This window comes from Brachycentrus maculatus, unplaced genomic scaffold (genome assembly GCF_059751285.1).
Source record: "Brachycentrus maculatus isolate JH-2025_06_01 unplaced genomic scaffold, ASM5975128v1 h1tg000176l, whole genome shotgun sequence".
Taxonomy (NCBI): Eukaryota; Metazoa; Arthropoda; class Insecta; order Trichoptera; family Brachycentridae; genus Brachycentrus; species Brachycentrus maculatus.
Window position 1 is genome coordinate 519,032 of NW_028280928.1, and position 25,082 is coordinate 544,113.

The window sequence follows — 25,082 nt, forward strand, 5'->3', positions numbered from 1 at the left end:
CGCGTACCGCCTACAGAGGCGCGGCGGCTGCGCGCGCACGCCCGCTTCGGGGCTGCTCGGGGCTGCTCGGCTGCAGTCGCGCGGCCGCGAGCATGCGCGAGGGCCGAGGGAAAACTCCGGCGCGGCGCTTCGCGAAAGCTCTGGCCGCCTCGGGCGCGTCCGCCGGCGCTCGGGCGACTCCGCCGGCGCTCGGGCGGCTGCGCGCGCACGCCCTCCGTTGCGCGAGCGGACACGGCACAAGCCGCCGCCGTTATGGTCGACAGCCGCGAGAAGCCCGTCTCGGCGTCCGAGAATGACCCGTAGGCGAGTCCCCGGCCGATACCGCCCGACCCAGAGGCACTACGATGTTCGCGTACGGTTCCGACATCACGTAAACCTGTAAATATGAGTGCGAAGCGCGCGTGAGTGTCGTGTTTAGTGTTCGCAGAGTTCGCGCGCGGCCGGGGAAGATGGCGCTCGCGCCCTCCGCGGACGAGCTCTCCGCCCGCGGCCACTCCTTCGGCAAGAAAACGTTCCACAAGCCGACCTACTGCCACCACTGCTCGGACCTGCTGTGGGGACTCATCGGCCAAGGCTACAACTGCGAAGGTGAGTGCTTCCCTCGCCTCTCCTCTCGCCGCTCGCCGCTCGACGCTGACCTTCGCGGTCCGCAGCCGCCATCCGCCGCACTCCGAGCGCGCGAAGCCTTACACATCCCCATCCTAAACCACTCTCCTCTACTCTTTATCAATTCACCGATATATTCCATGTCCATACAATAACCAATCCGACGTTTTCCCGATCTATGTACGTATATGTACGACACCCAAAAACTTTTCATATAAAATTTTCCCCGGCAGTTTCAACCACTTTTCTAAATGAAATGTATCGATATTTTGTGATTAGAACTAACCCAATAATCCAATCACCTAGTAAGTAAGTAATATAGTCGTGTTGTTCGCCAATACGTACTCCTGTTGTACACAGATCGTTACTAACCCCACGAAGATTATAAGACCACCAAAAGTGGCCACCTTATGGTTAAATGTTATGAAAAACACGAGATGGAAATTCACATCAGTCTGTGCCTTCTTGGCCAAGTCCCGTCTACAGATATATAATTCAGAAAAGCCGACATATTTAGGCTTTGGTCTTATCACTACAGCGTGTCTGGAGCGAACGTATCTCGCTTTGCGTAGAATCAAATCGCTTTCAATTTTCAGAGAAAAACCTTCACGAACTAGTTTTCATTGCGATTTGTAGCAATCATTACTGAAGATGTTTCCGTTTTCACGGTCATACAACTTAAAAAGAAATAAATTGTGATGTATCATTTATAACATTATATAACAATTGAAATATTCAAGACTTTAAAAAAATTATCTTATCAAAGTATGAATGAAAAGTTCGTACGTATTTTTGTGGTAAATGAGTTTCCGCTGTGGTATGTTCTTTTTACATATGCATAAATAATATAACGGTCAATAAATGAGATAATCACAAAAAACAATCATTTATATCCTCAAATATGAAGGAAAATATAACATGCTAATTCAGATATATCCCATAGAGGGTATGGGATAATTCAGGGGGTGAAACATACAATTGTATTGGTACTGAAACAGTTCATTTTCATTCGGTTTATGTATATTTGTAAATGATGTTTATTTACTATTTTTTAACTTTATGTTTACATGTTTTTTTTACAAATTATAGGCGATAAAGCCTCTAGAATTATTCTAATAATTTTGTTTTTAAAAATCTTTGTATTTTTGTTTAGTACTGTAAAAAATATTTATAATCATTATTGATAATTATTTGAGGCATTTTATTGAATTTGAGGTATAAATAAAAAGTGGAAATACAGAGAACATTAGAAAACAGTCGTCAACAATAGCCCTTCTTACGACCTTTCATTTTGACCATAGGACTAACGAGTCCTATTATGACGAACGGAATAACAATAAATTGCATTACACGTGAATAAAATATTTAAAAAAAAATTCACACTTCTTTTTTCTTATTTTTTATATTATTATTGAATACACTTCAGTTAATAACTTTCTAGTGGAAAATCTAATATTTATTGTAATTATAACGCAGGAAAAATAAGTGCGTCATTTGTTTTATCTTGTATTTTGACTTAAATTTTATATTATTTTTTAATACACTTTAGTTAATAACTTTCTGGTGGAAAATCTAGTATTTATTGCAATTTTAAACGCAGGAAAAGTGCGTTTATGATCCCTTTATACGATAAATCGCAATTTCATTTTCTCTGAACCTAGGTAGCATTTAACTTAATTGATTTTTTTAAAGGCAACGGTTTTGTATTTAAAAAAAGTTTTATTTGAAATAAATATTTGGTTTTGAAAAGAAAAGAGTCTAAACATTTTTATTTTAAATATTTTTCAATATATTTATTCTTTAAAAAAAAAAACACAAAAATAATCCAATATTTATTCTTTAAAAAAATCGGGCGTCAACTGGTGTCCGGCTCAAAGCGCAGTCGGACACGTGATGATTTTTTTTTTTAATATAAAAAGGGAAATATTTGTGTCTTTATTATTTTCGCAAATATTTCAATTTCATACCATTTCTGTGAGCCTAAGCGGCTCATTATTGGAAATAGGCATCAAATTGTGGTAGAGTGGGTTCGAACCGAGAAACTCTGACTTAAGAGTCCGCGACACTAACCACGGGACCACAGCCCGAAATTCTATTATTGTAAGGCCCTAAACCACCAAACGGAACTAATCGATCAAACAATTATTATTTTTGTAGATTTATAATAAGGTTAGGTAATTCAGATTTGGAAATACTGCTTGATGGTAATTTTTTTAAAAATCTTTTTACTCTCTTCTGTAAAGCAAGCCCGGATGGAGTTAGACACTTTGCTGATTAAGCCGGCGATATGTGTGTGACAAAGCTACAACCAAACAGCTGTTCATCTTCAGTACCTGCTCAGTAAATAATTACTAGTAATTTTGAGCAAATACTCTTATCAGTCCACGGGAGATGATAACAACATCACATCATAAACGAATAATCTCACTCTTAAGTTTTGAACCCTGAAACGTTTGTTTTGTGACATACAAAGTTTTCTACTCGCTCGGCAAAAAATGGCTATCACACGCGTGTTACATAACACCGTAACACGTGTATCAAAATGTTTGTCATTTTCATGTTGATTGGATGAATGAAGCGAAAATAGTGAATCAAATTTATGAGGCAAATGTGGTTGGTGAAGAAGGGGGTTTGTATGAGGAGATGCGTGACTTTGGAAGAGGCGAAGGTTGTTTGTGACATGAGACATTTTGGTGTGGCGTTCTATTGTCACTGTCTACCCCTGCGGGGAAGCAGCGTAGTATTTACGGTATAGGAAGTAAAATAAAAAATCATTGATTTTATGTTATATTTATTAGTATGAATTATTAAATAATTACAATATTTTATATTTATGACGCTGTAAATTTATGAAAACAGGGAAACGAAATTCAGTGAGGTCGGGTAAGGAGTTGAGGGGGAGAGAAAGAGAATAAAATGATGGACAGTTTGAGTTCTAAGGATAGATTTTAATATTTCAGATCTTTTTGGAATGTCATCACAGACTATGTAGTTGGAAATAGAAACATAGTATATTTATATATATATAAATGTATAATTATATATTATATATATATATATATATATATATATATATATATATATATATATATATATATATATATATATATATATATATATATATATATATGTATATATATATATTATACATTTATATATACATACGTGTGTGTGTGTGTGTGTGTGTGTGTGTGTGTGTGTGTGTGTGTGTGTGTGTGTGTGTGTGTGTGTGTGTGTGTGTGTGCATGTGTGTATCGATGAAAATTATTTTTATGCTTCAATTAAAAATATCTTTTTTATGATACTTCTTTGGTGACAACTATGGTCAAAATTAGTAAGTTTTTATAAGCATAAACCTTCACGAAATGTTATTTTTGAGCATCTCTTTGTTAAATAATCTGGGAAAAATCTTACGTGCATTTACACACATTTACATAAAAAAAAAAAAAATTGATATTTCAACATAGCCACAAAGCTTTCATCGAAATAACAATAGTAAAATATCTTCATATAAATAGTACGTATTTATATTCTTTAAATATCTAACTTCCCCGTACTATAAGTTGAAATCTTTATCGTTCCACTTTGTCACAACCCTTGCCTTACGTTGTGAGTTGATTACATAATGAATCGATTGGATTTGTCAATGAAAAATAAAGGGTTACCAACAATACACGGCCACTGGTCGTGCTAAAAATGGGAAATCAATTCTGCCGCTGAAGGATACCGTGAAACTTCAATTACTGCTATTGAGGGGCATCGTAGTATTTTTATACACATTTATTTTACCATGAACTCTTTGCTTACGAATGATGTATTTGGTACTCAAATATTTCTTTTACAATTTGAATATTTTAGAACATGAACTCTTTGCTTACGAATGATATATTTAGTACTCACATATCGCTCACTCCTTTCAACAACGTCATTTATCAAAAAACGTGATTTTTCAGGAGATCGTTTTTAAACTTTAAGAATATAATGAAATGCATTAAAAATAAATATCAAGCCACTTATTGAACTTTTTACTGTGCAACAGATCTTTTAAGGTAAATCCTGAAGGTTTTTCTCCATTTGAAAAATATTTAGTGTGTTGAAAAAAATAATTAAACAATACCTTTTCTTCAAAATGCTAAAACAACACTTTCTACCCTATAGCGAGTTAATATTAAGTTTAAAATATGCCGCTTTTGCTGGGATATAGTACATTTTCTGGGCATTCCGAAAACATGCATAACTGAAAATTGACGATTTTTGATAAATGACGTTGTTGAAAGGAGTGAGCGATATTTCTTTTATACTTTGAATATTATAGAACATGAACTCTTTGCTTACGAATGATATATTTGGTACTCACATATTTCTATTATAATTTTGAATGATATACTCGGATATGGTACCAACATATTGCCATTATATTTTTAATATTATAGAACAATTTAAAAAAAAAGATGGTGCATTAAATTTCGTCAACGCAATTCTATTAAAAGTCTATAAAGTTATTGGTATTAACAATCTACCATATATAAATAAAAAAGGAAACGTTTGTTTGTTCAAAATCTTAAATCTCCTCAAGTTATTCACAGGTAAAGACACATGTTTTTAAAACACATTTTTTGTACGCAATGGCAGCGGCATCTGTTGCACTTGATAGCAATTCACTTAATACTAAACATTGCTCGTAGCATAAAGAGTGCTTTTTGACATCTGCTGTCACTTGACATTTACAACGTTTTCGGTCGCATTGTTGTTTCATAGATTTTTTTAAATATTTTCATTGCTTCACAAACATTGAGCTTTTTTTCTTTTCTTCATTTTATCATACTAAGCCACAGCAACGCATGGCCGGGGTAAACCTAAGTCCTTGGATATCATAACAAAATTATTACTTTAAAATCAACTTTTAGATTTCTTTTAAAAATATTGGTAAATGATTAAAATGTGAATGTTAGTTGTTTTAAATGGATTATGTTTATATTATGTATAACATTTCAAGAAATACTGATAAATATAAGCTACTTTGAAATATGAACTAATTAAATTTATTTTTTAATATTAAAAACATCGTTTTAATAGAGGTGCGTCAATGATATTTGCAATCTAATTTCGCGTACTTATTTTAATATGTAATTTTATAAATGTAGGTACATGTCATTGACTGAACAAATCTGGTCAAAGTGCCAATATCTGGGGTCTTTGCCCTATGTAGGTACCAAACACGGCCAGTACGTTGCGATGGAATTTATTTTTGAAAAACAGATCACTGCTAAAATATACCAAAAGCTTCATAGAGCCTCGTCCCACCACTGACGCGGTTGTATTGCACCCCAAAAGCTTTGAAGTGTTAATTTTGGTTGAATAACTCACACTCATCCCCCATTTGTGACCGTTTTACAGATTATCAAAGCAAATGCAAGTCTATTTTTAGAATGTATTAATTATTATTCTAATTATCCGTTAAGTTTAAATTACAAACCTTTGCCTCCATGATTAATAAATAACCTGTCAATTTTATACTTTCTGAAAAATGTTGTCCTTTAATTTTTACAATAAAATAACAACTAAGTATATAGTTTTGACAACATAATTTGTTTTTGACCCGCGACCGGGTTTCGTCATAACCTACATCATCAGTCTAATGATGTCGGCTACAACAAACTATGGACGCTGGTCAAATAAAATTTATGTGGAAAAAACTATATACTTAGTTGTTATTTTATTCTACAAAATACAGTTCCACCAAGAAATATCAGCACAAAACTTAGCTTTAATTTTCTCATCTTAACTATAAAGCATTGTTTTTTAATACAGCACATTTATTTTATTTTTTACCTTTTCGCTACAAATTTACAAAGAACATTTACAAATTGAATGGTAAATTGTAAAGCGAGTGTTCTTGCCTAGAATTTTCACTCGCGAATTACATGAAATAATAGAAACTTTAAACATGAAGAGTAAATCTGTTTACAAGTAGGCAAAGGCTATAAAACCCATGACCGGTGTTTCATAAGCCGTTGCTAGATTTCAGAGTCACTTGGACGTTAGGTAGGTAATTCAAAAAAGGTAAATTTTAACATTAGTTGAAAAATCAGCTGCACTTTTAGATTTCCGAATTTTTCATAATTATTGTATTTTAGTGGAAATACCTTTATAATATTAGCAAACAGCCAAACTTATAGAAATGAAGCTTTTTCTGCATGATTGATATTTTTTTAAACCCACTGAAAGAAGTTTAACTGTTTTTAAAAATGTTATTTCGACAATACTTGAATGAAATAATAATTGTATTAAAAAAAAAAACAAAAAAATTATAATATGGATAAGACTAGTTGCGATCGACGTAACGAGGTAAGAGTCCGATAGATTGCTGGTGATTCCTCTACGATTACAAAACAAAAATTTCTTTATTAATTTTTCACAGTGCATAGCGACTGGGCCAACTGCAATTATTTTAACCTTTCCGGGAGTATGGACGTAAATGAACGTCGGTGCGAATTTCCTCAACGGAGTATCGATGTTAATGAACGTCGAAGTCCGTCTGTCAGTTGGCATGATGTAACTTGTATAGCAATGACATATGTGGGTATTTGTATGTAATTTTGACATAATATAAAACATAGAGGTGAGGTAATTTTTTGCTATTACTTTTACATAATATCTTAATAATGCATTTATTTCATGAATAAAAAAAACGTACAAAAAGAACCAACTCAAGGGAAAGTCGGATATCAATTATTGTACTCCCGGAAAGGTTAATATAGGCTGATATTTTTTTCCTAATGTTATCAGAGTTTGGCATAAAAATAAATCTCTACGTTTGCCATTTTCTCACGGCCTACGTTCCTCGCTCTTATCATAAATATTATGTACATATTTGATAAACCTTTAATTATGTAACTAGCGTACCCATTGACGCTCCCAATGAGAACAAATACGCCTGACGTGGGAGTCCGTCTTTTTGTATTTGTTTTTAAGTGAATTATTTTGTTTAACCCTTTTAAATTAAGTTTTGTAATTTTTGTTGTAATAAATATAAATTACGATCAAATAAATGAGAATAACAGTAAAAATTTAATAATTTCATTAATTGATTCGACAGTCACTTGTAAACATACAAAAAAGTTTAGGAATATATTAGTTCCGTTTGGTGGTTTGATTAGAATAAATTATTTTTATTTAAATTTTAAGTTTTACTTAGTAAATGCCATTATTTCTTAATATTAATAGCGACACGTGTTTCGGTGTATTCCGCATCATTTTGGTATCCGCATTATATGGTGCTTGAAAATGATGCGGAATGCATCGAAGCACGTGTCACGATAGATTTTATGAAATAATATATATATATATATATATATATATATATATATATATATATATATATATATATATATATATAGATATATGTGTGTGTATGATCACTAGAATTTATATGGTTCATCAAAATGTCCTGAAATTGGGCACACATTTCTTGGGCACCCATTCGAAGTATAAGAGTAAAACCTACGCAATAATTTCATATTGTAATGATTTCCTTTATCAAAATAATATTAAAAATAGTTTCTGGTAGACGTTTTTCTAAAGGTGCGTCTTGGGACCTTTTTTGGAATAGAGAGTTAATATTATTTCTTCGAATATATGGTATGCCTAATGTTTCTATTAATATCCAGCCAGCAACAGCCCTGGGACTCGAATGTCGATGAAACCTCACGCTCTATAGAACTACTCGTGCCTTTGCTTTTGCACTATAAATAGTTCAAATTTAATAGTTACCATTGTTGAAATACAAGATTATTTACAGTTACTAAACAGAAATCAAGTATTATTCATATTCTGACGTCATTCCAAAAATAACATCGCTCATTTTATATTAAAACGAATCTACTACTATGTCTGCCATTTAAATTTTGGCTTTGCGGGAACGAACTGTTTGTTTAGGTTATTCGTTGAAATATTCAAATCCAATATCGGCAATTCGAAATCACTGAATCTCGAGTCGGCTTGATATACCGTCAAAGAAGGTTTTTTTTTAAATTAATTATTGTGTTCATGAAGAGATATTTATTACAAAGTATTTATTGTGGTACAGTCAGACAAGGAGCTGTATTTAATCAAGGAAAGGAAAATTTAGAATACAATTTTCTTCATGGTGCCAGGGCACCATCCATAATATTTTGTATTTTTTTTTTTCGCGATTGACAGTCTTAATTGAAGCATGGCTGCGGAACGGAAATATTTTTGAAATTTATAATCTTATAATTTAGAATTTTTTTAATACTGGAAAATTAAAATGTTGAAAAAATTTGATTCGTATAATGTCACAGCATTTTTGTCACTCAGTTGGCTTTCGGCAACGCATAGAGATGGTCACGCCTATTTTTTTTTGGATGTATATTGGATTTTTGTTTTTCCTTTTTTTTTAGAATATATAAACAGAAAAAATATTTTTAACTTAATTTAACTCCTTACCTTTCAATGACTCTTTTCTTTTTCAAAATTGTATATCTATTTCGAAGTAAATCTTATTTTTTAATATAAAAACTGTTTAAAAAAAACCATTACGTCAAATGTTACCTGAGTTTAAAGAAAATTAAGTTGCTATTTAACGAATAACGGCCTTAACAAGTGATCTTGCTTCATTTGAGTTTAAAATGAATGTTTTTTATCCATCATATTTAAATTGACAAAAATTAATCAAAAAAGTGAATTAAGCTATCGAAAAAACGCTATACTGATGTTTCCCGAAAGAACTCCTTTTTAGGCTTTGATTCTTGGCAGCCATACTTGGCGATTTGGAGCATTGACGCCTTCGCACGCGAGGCGAACTCGTAAACAGTGGCCGGTTCACCAAGTACAGACGCGCTGGAAGACAAGTAGCAGTAGCTCGGGAGAGAAGAAAGACGAACATATGACGTGAGCGGCCGCCCTCCTCACTCGGCCTATTTTCGGCCAACTTTAAATAGAAGATGTTACGTTGGTCGGCACTTGCGTAAAGTATGCTTCTATTTATACGCGCATGCAGACTGAACCGAACCTTTGGAATATTTACAATAAACAATACATCATTCTCCTTTTCCTCGGCTGCGGGCCACCGGTACATGACTCTACTCTTCACCTCTTCGTGTTATCGTTCGGGATGACGCAGTTACTCCAGTTTGCTGTAATGCTAACCGCAACACCTGCCCAGGCTCTCCCGTAAGCGGAAAACGCAAGTCTTTAACCCTTTAAGTGCGACAATTGAAATATTTTATTCTCCGTCTTAACTTTAAAAGAATACTGCGTTGGAGGGTAAATACTTACAACATACTTTGCAGGAAGTAATAATTATACCGAAACAAATTCCACTGAAATATTTAAATGAAGAATTTGATTGGCACCAGTTAGCCGTTGGGTGTGAAATATTTTATCTAGTAATTCGTTTAATTAATTCTTCAGAAATATTTATATAAGAACCGCCTTCTTCAAATTTCTACGAAAAGTGTCAATAATACACGAAAAATAAGGTATTGTGTTTGTATACACACTGCAACATTACGCTTGCATAAAACCACGAAAAAAAATGTGGTCGCTTTTTTCAATTAAAAATATATAGGTGACATAGACAAGTGTTTTGTCCGCCTCCGTGGTGTAATGGTTTGCGTGTTTTCATTGATTTTAGCATTCACTTTGTGGGATAGCATAATGATTCAATCATGAAAATAAAACACTAGTAGGACAGCACTTTTTTGAGTTTATTGATGAATAATTTCGAGGAATAGATTTTCTCATAAACATTACACAAACATTTGTATTTTTACCTGATGAGAACATCTATAATTTTCGAAACTAGTCGTGTTTTCATTAATAAATTCAAAAAAATGTCTTATAAAAGTGTTTTTTGTATAATTAAATTGCTTCTTTCATTCCTAGGTAAAAAAAATAATAAAAGGCTAAATAACCATCGATTATTTAGCATTTAAAAATGCATTTTTGATAAGTAAGATAGAAATGGTACAGTTTTTCTTTTAAATGTTTTTACAGTTGATTCTAGATTGATATTGATTAAATTTTATAATATTTTTAGGATTTTTTTTTCATGAATGTATCGACTTTAAGAATGACCCTATGTATGAATAACGGTAAGCGGTTACTATAGGCCTACATATGTATGTTTCTAATCCTGATCGCATTTTCCATTCCATCTACCAACTGTAGGTAAGTAGAGACTTAGGCACGTGTAATGTGTATTTGTGTATCTGGTTGAGTACACTCCCCCTGCATTCGGTTTACTTTCATCCCTTTTGCCTACTTTGTGAATCTAATTTGATCGCCTGCGAACGCACTACCGATGAACCCCTCCTCGGACATAATACAATACCTCCTCCTAACATAATACAAACCCAAACTACAGATAGATACCTTTATTACAGCATAAATTGCAGAAATTCCAAGAAATGATCAATATTCCAACTGTGTTATTATATGTATATTCTATGAATAACGCTATTCACAGTAGGTACACTTCAAAAAAATCAGGTAAAATGATAATATTTGTAAAATTACAATGTAAAATATTGGAACCAACTAAACTCCCCCACATTGCATTGGCAGACCACCAAAGAGATGGATTTTCAACTGGAAATTGACATCGCAGGAGACTAATCCTTCTTAAAAACAGGCCAAAAGACCTACACCAAGAAAAGGAAGAAGAAAATGGTTTAAATCATTTTATAAAACCGCTGTCCTCAAAATGTTTCCTCCTAATATCTGTCGATAAGGTATAAAACAATACATTTTATATATTTCGCCATATCAAAAGATTTTTATTGGTAATTATATTATTTTTATAATAAATATATTTGCAATGTAAATATTGATCACTTGTTTTAAACAAACCTCAAATGCTCACAAATTGCTGAAAATAGATTTTTATTTAGATTATGTTCCAAAAACGAAGAAAGAATAAGTTTGGTTAAATTAAATTTCACATAAATTTAAATCACTACAAATTGTATTTGTATGTATATGTATATATATATATATATATATATATATATATATATATATATATATATATATATATATATATATAAATACACATATGTATATACATATATATATATATATATATATATATATATATATATATATATATATATATATATATATATATATATATATATATATATATATATATATATATATATATATATATATATATATATATATATATATATATATATATATATATATATATATATATATATATATATATATATATATATATATATATATATATATATATATATATATATATATATATATATATATATATATATATATATATATATATATATACAATATATCATTTGCTACACCTATTTACATAATATTTTGTATGCGGGCCTTGCGGTTTCCTTATCAAAGTATTTTCGAATTCAGTCCGCAATGATGTATTATTATGAGAGGATAACAGCCATATTATGCTTCGAGAGTATTTAGCGATTATTCAATCGATGTTTCAATTTTCACTTCAAAATAAACAAAGTTAAATAATAACACAAATGGTTGATTGGTTTTCATTTTCCCGTTGAATAATCACACAATAATAATATGAAGCGTGTGTAGAGCAAACAGTTTCCACAGGATATGTTTATCCTGGTTTTCGGCAGTTTTAATTAAAATACGTAAAAGTCACTCCTAGAAGCTTACTAGAATTCACGGTCAATCATTGGCCCACCAACCATTACCCGTATTCAGATATTCTGTTAATATTTACCTTCGTAAAGAAAATTCTACACGACAAAAGAGTTACACCGATCCTCACCCTCAAATAGTTAAAACTTTCAGTTTATCAAGACCTTCTTAAAACTGACGTAAGTCACCATCTTGGTTTTTCTTTGTCGCAGACTGTTTTATCTGCGGTACACTTTTTAACTAACTAAAACTAAAGGAAGGCGATTATTTGCATTTTTGTTGCAAAATGCCGTCGCTCATTGCACGTGCTTAAAATCAATTTGAGCGCAACCCAAAAAATTCATTTATTTTAAACATTTTCTTACAAACACTCGTATTTATTAACAGTATAAAACTTTTTTAATTAATGTTTTACTTAGTAAATACCACTATTTCTTAAAATCTAATCGGCTGTCAAAATTTAAAACACAGTAAGGGACATTTTTTTTGTAGTAGGTTTTTTTGCATTTTTGGACTAAGTAGAGTCTACTTAGTCCATAAATGCAAAAAAACCTACTACAAAAAAAGAGTCTACTTAGTCCATAATTGCAAAAAAAAACCCACTACAAAAAAATGTCCCTTACTGTGTTTTAAATTTGGACAGCCGTACTGTAACACGTGTTTCGATGCATTCCGCATCATTTTCAAACACCGTATGATGCGAAATGCATCGAAACACCAAATGATGCGGAATACATCGAAACACGTGTCACAGTAGATTTTAAGAAATAGTGGTATTTACTAAGTAAAACATTAATTAAAAATGGATAGATGTTACCACAAAGTGACTGCCGAATCAATTAATGAAAGTATAAAACTTCTTACATTTTTTTAATGTCATCGAAAAGGACATTTCATTTTTATTTTCATATTTTTACGAACAACATACAAATATTTTTTATGCATATACATTTTTAAAGAAATAACCCGCCCGTAAAACCTTCATTTTCAACGGCTTGTCTGCAGGTAGAGGTAAGGGAAGGTTAATTAGGAAAAATGCATCACAAATAACCAGACCAATTGAAAACAATATTACTTATTTTAATTTTGCAACTGGCTGGAATCGAACCCGCGACGCCTGTTTCCCAGTCGAGCGTCTATCTAACTAACCACTGCGCGCCAATCGTCTTTTACCCATTGTTTGGATTTGTCCATTGCCCTGTCTATTAATTCGTATAGTCTATTTTAGGAATGAAGCAAGCATTGTTGGGTAATATATCCAAAATAAAACAAGGTTTTTGTTGGATTAAATTCTACATTTATTTATGTATATCTTAATACGTGACGCGTTTCGTCTTCTTAGGAATTATCAAACACATTATTGAGTGTGTGATAATGTCCTAAGAAGACGAAACGCGTCACGTATTAAGAGATACATAAATAAATGTAGAATTCAATCCAACAAAAACCTTGCTTTATTTTGGATATATTACCCAACAATTCAATATGGAATTCTACCAACTGTCTGCAGTTACAATAAATGAAGCAAGCATTGCGATTGTAAACTGTATTTCTGGTCAAGGGTGATATCTTCACACTACATACGAATTAGTCCGAGAATAGATTGGTTTAAAAATAATATGTACACGGAATCACTTGGCCAGAAGCTCCTACCTAACAAACATAGAACTCCGTCTATTTTGATCAAGTGACAATGACCCTTCGATTTATACATATATATTGCTCACTCCTTTCAACAACGTCATATATCAAAAATTATCAATTTTCAGTTTTGCATGCTTTTGGAATGGCCAGAAAATGTACTATATCCCAGCAAATGCGGCATATTTTTTACTTAATATTTACCCGCTACAGGGTAGAAAGTGTTGTTTTTGCATTTTGAAGAAAAAGTATTGTTTAATTATTTTTTTAAATATCCTTATATTTTTCAAATGGAGAAAAAATATTCAGGTTTTATCTAAAAATATTTGTTGCACAGTAAAAAGTTAAATAAGTGGCTTGATATTTATTTTTAATACATTTTATTATATTTTTAAACATTAAAAAAGGCCTCTTGAAAAATCTTTTTTTTATATATGACCTTGTTGAAAGGAGTGAGCGATATGTGGCTTATTTATTTTTATTTTTATAAAAGTAAATGGATATTTTCATAGATTTAAAGGATTTGAAATATGACTATGAAAGTCCATTATGGACTTCTCATCACACACGGTCTCTCAGTCGGTGCATATGCGCAATGCTCTACTTGTCCTCACATAACTAAATTTACCAATATCTATGATTCAGTATTTTTTATGTAACGAAAGGTATATTAAACTATTACCAAACTATCTTTTATACCTCGCGCAAGCGGGTTGATTAGTTCCGTGCATATTTTAATTTGCACGTAATTCTGTTAATTATGATGTGAGAATTATTCCATTCCTCGGGACGGTGACATGAGCGATACAAACTACCTTCGTAGTGGCAAATCAACCGTTAGAACAGTGAAGATAATACATCTCCGTGCAATGCCGGCCCATGCGTAAAAGTGCCATGGCGACAAGTCACTTTGAACACGCGTAACACATTCTGTGATTTGTAAGCAATGCATCATGGAATTCAATAAAAGTAATGTACAATGTTGGCGTTACTAATATGCATAGTACCCACACTAGCACACACCAATGCGAAAAGTTAACGCGGCTATCTCAACCAATTCAAAAGTAAGTGGTTTTGAAGGAAAAAAAGAGGGAAAATGAAAATATTGCGATAGACGTCGATTAATCTATAAGAGTACATAATGAAGCAGAAGATTAAGTGTGTTTAATAGTAGTTTTTCCCTCTACCTCCTCCCTTAAACTCCCTTTTTCCTTTGCCCTCCTTATTATCATCTTTTGTAATTTATGTTTTTGTTTGTAATGTTCAAGTACTATCTACCCTCTGATTGCAAACAGCTATATATGGTATCAAACGTTTTGATCAATATCACTAGTCTGTTTTTGGTTGGTTGGAAGATATTGCTTTTTAGCAATAAGCCCGCTAATGTACTTATTTATTTTCTGTACATGAAGTTTAAATAAATAATATATTATGTTGCTGAAGATTCATCTGTGAAATAGCTTCTTCAGAAAGGTAATGTTTTCGAAGAAGTTTCTACTTCAATCAATTTGTTCAGACAATCCAAAATGACTGATTGGATTTAATTTTACAAATTTGTCACGATAGAATTTTACTGTAGAAATTGAAAGCATACCTATAATAAATACTTGCATGTACTACTATTTTCGAAGTGAAATGCACTGCCGACAATGTAAATCACTGACCACCTTCGCTTATCATAAAGATTTGATGTTTTGTTTACAACAACTAAGCTGCGATACAACTATAAACACTCATTAAGTTTTATTAAATAAAATTATAAAATAAAATAAAAATATATATCATAATAATATAAAAATAACAGCGAAAATTCTGGAAAGATGGAAAGGGACTATCAGCCCCCTGGTAATAGCAACACCAAACTCCAATGCTGCCACATGTTCTACCCCCCATCTGTGCTCCACAAGCAATTTTATAATGAGGTTGGAACTCTTCATCAGCCTCTCCCGGAAGCCTACCCTACTATGTCTTACACTGAAAAATCCTATCCCTGAAAAAAAACTGTTAAATATATCCAAACACATTTCAATGCGATTATACAATCTGAAGATTTTTTTAACGTAGTTTATAAATGAAATTGATTCAAGACCATGTTTTATTTTAAATTTACTTAGATCTTATATTTTAATTATAAAATTGGAGATTACCGTTCAAAAAATATCTATGAAAATACTGCTTTTCAACCCCCTCAAAGTCGCATATTGTAAACAGGCATTATTTTCCTGGCAATAATATAATTTATTAATATCGGAAAATCGAGGTCAAGGTGGGATTTCTTATTTATTCAGAAACAAAGTCGAGTCAAATGCTACAAGCTACGTATTGATTTTTGCAATTTTATATGCACGAAGGTATTTCAAAAATAATCTTGGAAGTGACATATACATATTTGAAATGTCATGGCAGAGACATGGTATGACATCCTTCCTCGCATTTGTCACATCAATTGTGACCATTGGGTCAAACAACAACAAAAAACGGAAAGAGGGATATTATGCTACACTAGAAATACACAACGGAGTTCCAACCCTATTGTATGGCAGTGAAGCATGTAGTTGGCAAAAGAAAGATAAAAGATTTTGATCGCATTAGACTTTTTTTTCAATATTATATTTATTCAATATTACCTTGGACTGGTACAGGAAGCGGACCAGGATATCAAGACGCAGTGTTATCAAGATAACTCTGCGTTTATATGGTGCAGTGCCCTATGCTCCATCGGGGTGCGGCTAAGGGTTTGAATGAATGAATGAAGACTGAATGCAGTCGGGATGCGATCCCTCAGATGAATGTGCGGCACTGTATGCTAGGTGTTAGAATAGTGAAAAAATGTGTATTGAGATGGTATGGGCATGTGGAACGAACAACTAAAGAAATAATAGTTATAAAAATGTAAAGGAAATAGGAGCAGAGGAAGACCGAGAAAAACTTGGCATGATCAAGTATTTCAAATACTTGGGCGTGGTCAGGTCAGAAGTCAAATAATTGGCGTATGTATGAGGAGATGCCTGAATGTGGAAGTGACGAAGCATCCCAGGGCTTACGACCTGACATTTCGCTGGTTTAATTGATCATTTTATACACTTGTATAACGTCACCATTCTACCCATCATTGAACATCCCTATTGCATTAATTTTTAGAACTTGTATTTACGCAATGGTTAGTTGGTTTAACATTTAGTTAGTTTCTTCAGTTATGTTTTGAAAGGACTTTAAATGTTTTTAAAGTTTTAAACTTTAAATGTTTTAAATGTTAAACTGTTTTGAATGTTTTAAATGTTTAACTGTTTTGAATGTTTTAGATGTTTGACTGTTTTGAATGTTTTAAATGTTTAACTGTTTTGAATGTTTTAGATGTCAAACTGTTTTGAATGTTTTAAATGTTTAACTGTTTTAACTGTTTTAAATGTATAATTGTTTTGAATGTTTTAAACGTTTAACTGTGTTGAATGTTTTAAATATTTTACGGTTTTGACTGTTTTAAATGTTTTAAATGTTTAACTGTTTCGAAATGACACATGGCGGACTTCGTTGGCCTTTCGAGCTAAACAAGGAGTGTCGTCCGAAAACAGAGTAGCCGTGTGAACCCTACCTAACGCTTTACTGTGTATTGTAAGATATGATTGTACCGTGGACAGCGAAGTACCCTCGGTGGCGGCGGTACCGAAATACTCATTTTCGGCAGCCTTGAAGGCCGTCCCCGATGGACTGTTACTTATTTATAGACCTGACAGTCGAAATATTATCTTATCAAAGGCTCGCACCGCGGGGTCATTGTCACCTCACCGAAATAGACGCCGTCTATCTTTACCACCTGAACGAGGGGTTACATTATTATCATTATTCGTGTGGGATTTTATGGAACACGATATATTCTATATTTTACCTTGAAAAACTTGTCCGTAGAATTATTAAGGGCACTGAAGCCATTTTTATACAAAACTGAACAATGCGAGTATTTACCAAGCTCTTTTATAATCTCCAATTTATATATATATATATATATATATATATATATATATATATATATATATATATATATATATATATATATATATATATATATATATATATATATATACATATTTATATATATATATATATATATATATATATATATATATATATATATATATATATATATATATATATATATATATATATATATATATATATATATATATATATATATATATATATATATATATATATATATATGTATGTATATATAAAAGGGTATAAGTAGGGTACGCAGAAAATTATATGGGGTGTGGGTAAATATTAAGTTTAAAATATGCCGCTTTTGCTGGAAAATAGTATGGGCATATCGAAAACATGCACAACTGAAAATTAACGATTTTTGATACATGACGTTGTTAAAAGGAGTGAGCGACATGTTCTTCAACTACCATCGAATCCATCCGATTTTCGTGCGATTTTTTTATCAAATGCGGTTTTCCGTTCAACGCAGAGTCGCTACCGACCCACCGTAGGTAGGAAAAGGGCCCCGACTGTAAGTATATCCCTCCGGCGGGCGTACGTGATACCGGCCCGGCGCGGGGGGTGCCGAAATATATAGGTTAACGATATCATCTCAGTCGGCTCTGACGTCATTGCGCCCCCTCCCGCGCCCGCCCCGCCCCGCGCCACCATCGGGAGCGAGCGCTCGCGACGCCGATTTTCCACCATGAAGGCGCAAGATGTTACACTGTGCGCCTATATTATGCGAGTACATTTACGGTTGGTACCTCTGCCTACATTCTGATGTTGTACGGGTACCTACCCGTACAACATCTCAACAGCAAGTACCTACTTGCAGTTGCGTAGGGCGGAAAATGGGTACGTTGTGCCTTCCTTTGATAAATAATTTAAACCAGCCTATGACGGTCGTAAGCCCCGTAAATGCCCAGACTTCCATATTCTTCTTCATCTATGTTGAAATGTCAAAAAATATTCATTTCCATATATTTTTTTCTTTATTTTTAATTCTTTTGCATTATACAAACACGACATAAATTCAAATACAGAAAAATATGAATAAAATATAAATACAAAAAAAGATCCCACAAAGGCATAGCCTGTGTGTGGGTATACAATATAATTTAGGTCATAGTAAAGGGCACTGGCAAGAATACAATAGGTTTTATAAGTAGAACTAGAATAATAGTGTTAATATAAAATACAAAAAATACTTGACTATCAGAAAACAAAAAAAAATAGTAAAATATTGATTTGGTAGCCAGTTTGTGGTAAAATTTATCCATTTTAATTTATGTTTTACTTAGTAAATACCACTGTTTCTTAAAATCTTTCATGACACGTGTTTCGATGCGTTCCGCATCGTTTTCAAACGCCGTATTTTATGAGTATTATGAAATGATGCGGAATGCATCGAAACACGTGTCATAATAGATTTTAAGAAATATTGGTATTTATTAAGTAAAAATTAAAATTAAAAATAAATTAAAATCACTCTAGCCCTTGTTTAACTAACAATATAATACATAAACAATATAATACGATATTAACAAACAAAAAATATAAATCATCAGTACTTTTAATATAATTTTTTACCTAACACCGAATCACTCATTTACAAAATATATAAAAATGAACTGTTATTAGTTTTGTATTGCGAATTTATTTTATAAAATAAAAAAAAATAACGAACTATGTTTATTATTGTTGTATTCATATGGAATCTAAAATTTAAAAATATAAATATTTATATTCATATATAGGTATGGAAAATATATGTTTTTTATTGCACATCTTCGAATATTTCTATCAAAACTAATCTTTAAATTTCACCAAAGAAAACCCCGTGACCACTTTTTTTTTCATCAATCCATTTCATTTTACAAGGGATTGTTTTTAAATCCCTTAAAACAATTAATTTTAAATATTTGATACGAATAATACCACAAAACAGAGTCAGTTATTTCGATCTGACAGATAATATTTCATGTAATACTAAACGTACACGTAATACTAAACTACGTAACGTATGGGGATGAGAAAAACAATGTTCTGTCATGAGAAGCTCGAAGCATGACACAGATAATATCGTGTCGGCTGTCGGCTGATAAATGCATATTGCAGTCGCTACCTACCCCTACGAGTGCCGTTCCTGACGTCATAGCGCGGTGCAATGTCCTCCCGAAAGGGTGGCATCGGTATCCAGAACCCACCACCCTGCTGCAGCCTCGCTGGCTGATATTTTTCCATTTGATTCATCCGATACTATGAATTGCATTCATTATAGCTGAAAACACTAAATACCGATAGAACTGTGGAAACACTTAATAATACTTTTTTTAAGGTTCAGTAATCAATAGTCCGCAACTTAATTTTCATTAAGCCTAGGTTTAATGTTTGACGTACAGTAAAACCTCGATATAACCCTTACTGGTCCAATGTCGAATCTCATTTGATATCGATTTTTTGCTCTTAGGTCCCATGTCAGATGTTATTCGACATTTTTTTCATCATTAGTATTATTTGTTCAAATTACAAGCTTACATTTTTGTCACTCGTATCTATTACAACAGTATGTGGAGCAGAGAACATTTTTTTCCAATTGGAACGTAACTGTCTACCTAGATTTTTTTTTCATTTTGGGAGACCGGAAAGGGATAATGGACCTCTACTCAACGGACAAAAAATCCGGTCAGATGTTAAAAATAAAAATAAAAACGTCCTGTTCATGTTAAACATGATTAAATTTAAGTGTCGCCGCATGTAATATTTTTTTTAGCGGCCATGATAATCACGTCACACATCTAGCATTAGAATTCGCTTATAGACTTCATCTAGCCGGAGTAACAACAACACTACCAAAAATGAAGGTGGCTATGGTAAGATCACATCTCGACAATCAATAACATTTATAAACTATTCGTCACGTAACGAATTTTAACTGTATTATACGCGTTGTCGTAATTTTAGAGAGATGATAATATATAATAAAAAAACAGCAATCTTGAAAAGTCCAAACCAAATTTTATTCCTTAATTTTGTTTGTATTGTTTATTTATATCTAAATATTGTTCATATTTTCAAAAAAAGTTTTTTTTTTATAGAACAGACTTTTGGTTTTAATGGACACCCCCTTCACGTCTTAATGGAGGTTTTACTTGCCATGATCAAGTATTTCAAATACTTGAAAGTGGTCAGGTCAGGAGTTGGAATAATTGGCAGGTGTGTATGTATGAGGAGATACATGAATTTAGACGAGGCGAAGATTATTCGTAAAGACTGCTTGGTGTGGTTTTCTATACTCTCTGCCTATCCCTCGGGGAAGCGGTGAAATAAAAAATGGATAATTTATATAGCGCCATTTATACCTATTATACCAGTTATAGGGTTAATAATTCAGTATCTAATATAATAAATAACTTTCTATTTTACTTTTTGCTCAAGCACTATCTACCCTCTGGTTGCAAACAGCTATATAAGGTATCAAACGTTTTAACCATTATCAATAGTCTGTGATATTAGAAAATATTGCTTCTTGGCAATTAGTCCGCCAATGTACTTTTTTGTGTAAAATAAAATAAAATAGATAATATAATAAACCTGGACTCTTATGAAGTCTGTTTCCACCTTGTTCCTACCAACGCGTTGGAACGAGGAGCAACCATCGACGAACACAGTTCTTAAAAGCATGATCACTTTTGGAATTCTTAATGGTTACGGGCAGCAAGTTTAATATTTTTGGAATAAGGAATAAAAAGCTTTTTTTGTGCAAAACTTGTATTGATGGATGGGCCAACATGGTAAATGTTTAATGCTGCCCGGGTTTGAATATTTTGTTGGGTTCTTAGCTTATCCATTTTATTCCAAAAGTGCATCGATGCTTCTTTGATGAGCAGTTGTCGTACATCTAGGACCATGTAGCTTCTAAATATTTAATTGGATGGGTGTGTCGAAATAGATTTATTTATAATTCTTAAAATAAGTTTTTGAACTATGAATAATGGATCCAACGTAGTTTTAGCACTTCTGCCCCAACCAAAAATATATATATTTTTTTTTTTTTAAATTTTATTTGTTCGGAAATTGTACAGCTTTACATTTAAAAAAGTATAAAATAAACAATAGTTATATTAATAATAATAAACATTGCATTACATTAAAAAAAATAGTTACATTAATAAAAATAAAGCCATTTAAACAATTCCACATTTATGTTATACTTAATAACTATTAAAAACATCAAGAGATAAAAAAGGGTATGGTATAAAAAAATAGATTTTGCAGGAAGGAAAAGGAAAGCAGAGGAATCAATGAGAGTGGTTAAAGGATTTTTATTCACTTTTACTAGATTGATGCATATGAGCTAGAGGTGTTTTTGTCTATAGTCGCCTATAAAGGTCATACGCTCAGTGTGCAGGCAATCTCGTTACACTTTGAGCTCGGATTCTGCATGTAAGCAACGTCATGAATGGTATTTTTCCGTACCCGCTCGTGTGTTTACATTCCTCCTGCTCCCTCGGCGGCCCGGCGCTGCCCGGGCGTTTCTATTTTTAGCTCCGCACCGCGACGGGGGTACGTCGAGCGGGTCGCGCGGCCTGAATGGGCTCGGAGCGCGGTGCAACAGCCCCGTGACCCGTGACCCACATCCGGCCGCCATTGATCAGGTCCCGGTAGTGACGCACACGCCGCCCTGTAGCGTGCCCACCCCCGACTGCACTCCATTAATACCATGCAACGAAAAGTCAAACCTAAAATCACCCCGCGCCTTACTAACTTACATAAAACACATACATAATATCGCTCTAAATCAGCGGTCGGGGAACTTGTTAAACCATTTTAAATATTTTTGCGTAAGTCGATATTACCCCCTCCCCCCATTTTGAAAAGAAGACAGATGTATTTTGAAAATAAAACATATTTATTGAATTAATTTACACGAAAAAAGAAAAAAAAGTTACATGAAAATAGTAAGTATGTAATAGATAAAGAAAATAAAACTCTAAAATTGGATCAAACGAAAATCCATGTTTCCTTTTCAGTTTTTGGAGAAATGATTTTCATGTTTACTTCATGTTTGATACAATTACTTAAAAATCGGGACTTTTTGATGTAAGATCAATTTGAATAGTCTTCAGCGTTTATTTGATTTCTGAATTGTTTGAATTTGTAAAAATACTTAGGTTTATGAAAAAAAAAATAGAAAAATTTCCTTACTACCCCAAAAAATTCATTTTTACCCCATTTGGGGTAATTTACCCCGACCGCTGCTCTAAATAAACATCGTGATAACTATTCTTTAACCGTTATTACAAAAATTCTATTGTTTACATGGACAGTCAGACAGTTGGTATCTAGAGTTTAAACAGTTTATTTATTATTTTTTCAAATTAATTTATTATTTTCAATATTCAAAGTCCCAAAAGAAGAAACCATTTTCAAAAAAACAGCAAGGTTGAAAAATACTTAAATCTAAAGAAAAGTTCATCTTCGAGATACCAACATGTCTTTAATTTACCAAAATGCAATACCAAGCAACTCCAACAGAACATTTAATATTTGGGAACCAAGGACTTCAATAACCTTCCTACAGATATAAAAAAAAATTGAAGACATATATGTTTTTAAAAAATCAATTAAATGAATTATATGCATATTAATCTAAAAAAGAAAAAATTAAACAAAAAAATAATTTCAATAATCATAAATTATAGTACCAACAAACATAAACAATAAATATCGAGTGCAAGTCCCTCTCCAAGCACAAGAGCTTAGTCTCTTTATTGGAGAGAACTGCGTTATTTATTTTAAGATTTTTAAAGTAGAAATGTCTAGAAAATTAATTAAAATTATTTAAAAAAACCTTTTAAAATTAAATAAATAAATAAACAAAATAAAATGGTTTATTAAATGTCCACAGTTAACCAAAAAATACACCATGTACCATATACTGACCCTTGTTTGCAGCCAATGGTGCACAGGGCACTGTATGAAATCATTGCGATGTCAACTTGATCATTTGTTATATGAAGGAAGAAATTTTATTAAAATTGATTTTTTTAAAACTATGACTAATAAAACATTCAATGTAAGTTTACATGTGAGTAATAAACCCTCACCCCATTAGGACTTTTTTCGATTTTTTTAACTTACTTACCATCACGCCGCTTCTCCGCAAGGGTAGGCAGAGAGAATACGCCACACCAATCTGTTTTTTTTTTAACAATCTTCGCATCCTCACATTTTTACATCTCCTGCACCCGCCGAATATTCGATTTTTTTTTAAATATAATATGTACGAATAATATTAAGCTTTCCTTTATTTTCGGGAAAATAAAAATTCACATTCTTTTTTGACATCTCAACATAGATGAAGAAGAATATGGTAGTTTGGGCATTTACAGGGCTTATGACTGACATAGGCTAGTTAAAGTGATCACTTTACACACGTATAACATTCACCAATTCTACCCTTGATTGACAACCACACTATTCAAATTCTTGGAACTTATACATATATTGATTAAGCTCGATACACAGTTCTTGAACTCAATAGACTTACGATGTGTTTTATTATTTGAATAGTGTGGTTGTCAATAATGGGTAGAATTGGTGAATGTTACACGTGTGTAAAAAGATCACTTAAACCAGCCTGTGACAGTCGTAAGCCCTGTAAATGCCCAGACTTCCATATTCTTCTTCATCTATATTGAGTTGTCAAAAAATAATGTAAAATAACTCTTATAATTGGATATAATAAAAAAAACGATAACTTATCTCCAATGTAGGCGTTATGCAAGTTATCAAGCCTTAATCCTTTAGTATTATTTTACGATTTTTATTTTTGAATATAGTATATGTTCGAAAAAAATTGAGCTTTGCTTTATTCTCAAGTAAATTAAATTTAAAAAAATTAGGTATCATTACCATTTTTATTCCCGGAAGTCGGTTTCCGCTGCACCGGGCGCATCAGATTCCAGTCACCTTCCTGTATCCGGGCGCCGAGGGGGGGGGGGCGCCAGGCTCTTGAATGATAGGCAGCGGGCTATGACGTAGGCGACTTGTTCAATGGAAGCCGAAACTGGGTCGCGAACCCGGGAACCGTACGGGTACCTACACAGGTGGGGAGCGCAGACCGCCAGGCGACGTACTGCACCTACCTAGCCTCGCCTAGCTGACTCCCG

At 32.8% G+C, this 25,082-nt stretch overlaps 1 protein-coding gene across 9 annotated transcripts in view; it reads left to right on the plus strand.

Annotated features, from left to right (window-relative positions):
- The first annotated feature begins 236 nt into the window (after positions 1-236).
- The window catches only part of LOC148308071 (diacylglycerol kinase theta), a 71,479-nt gene continuing 46,633 nt past the window's right edge, over positions 237-25,082 (plus strand). For all 9 annotated transcript variants that reach the window (XR_015837743.1, XM_088262364.1, XM_088262360.1 and 6 more), the window contains exon 1: positions 237-588. Coding sequence is in view for 8 of the 9 variants with exons in the window: in XM_088262364.1 (XP_088118490.1) it covers positions 450-588 (139 nt within the window). In the remaining variant the exon portion in view is untranslated. The remainder of the gene's footprint in view (positions 589-25,082) is intronic.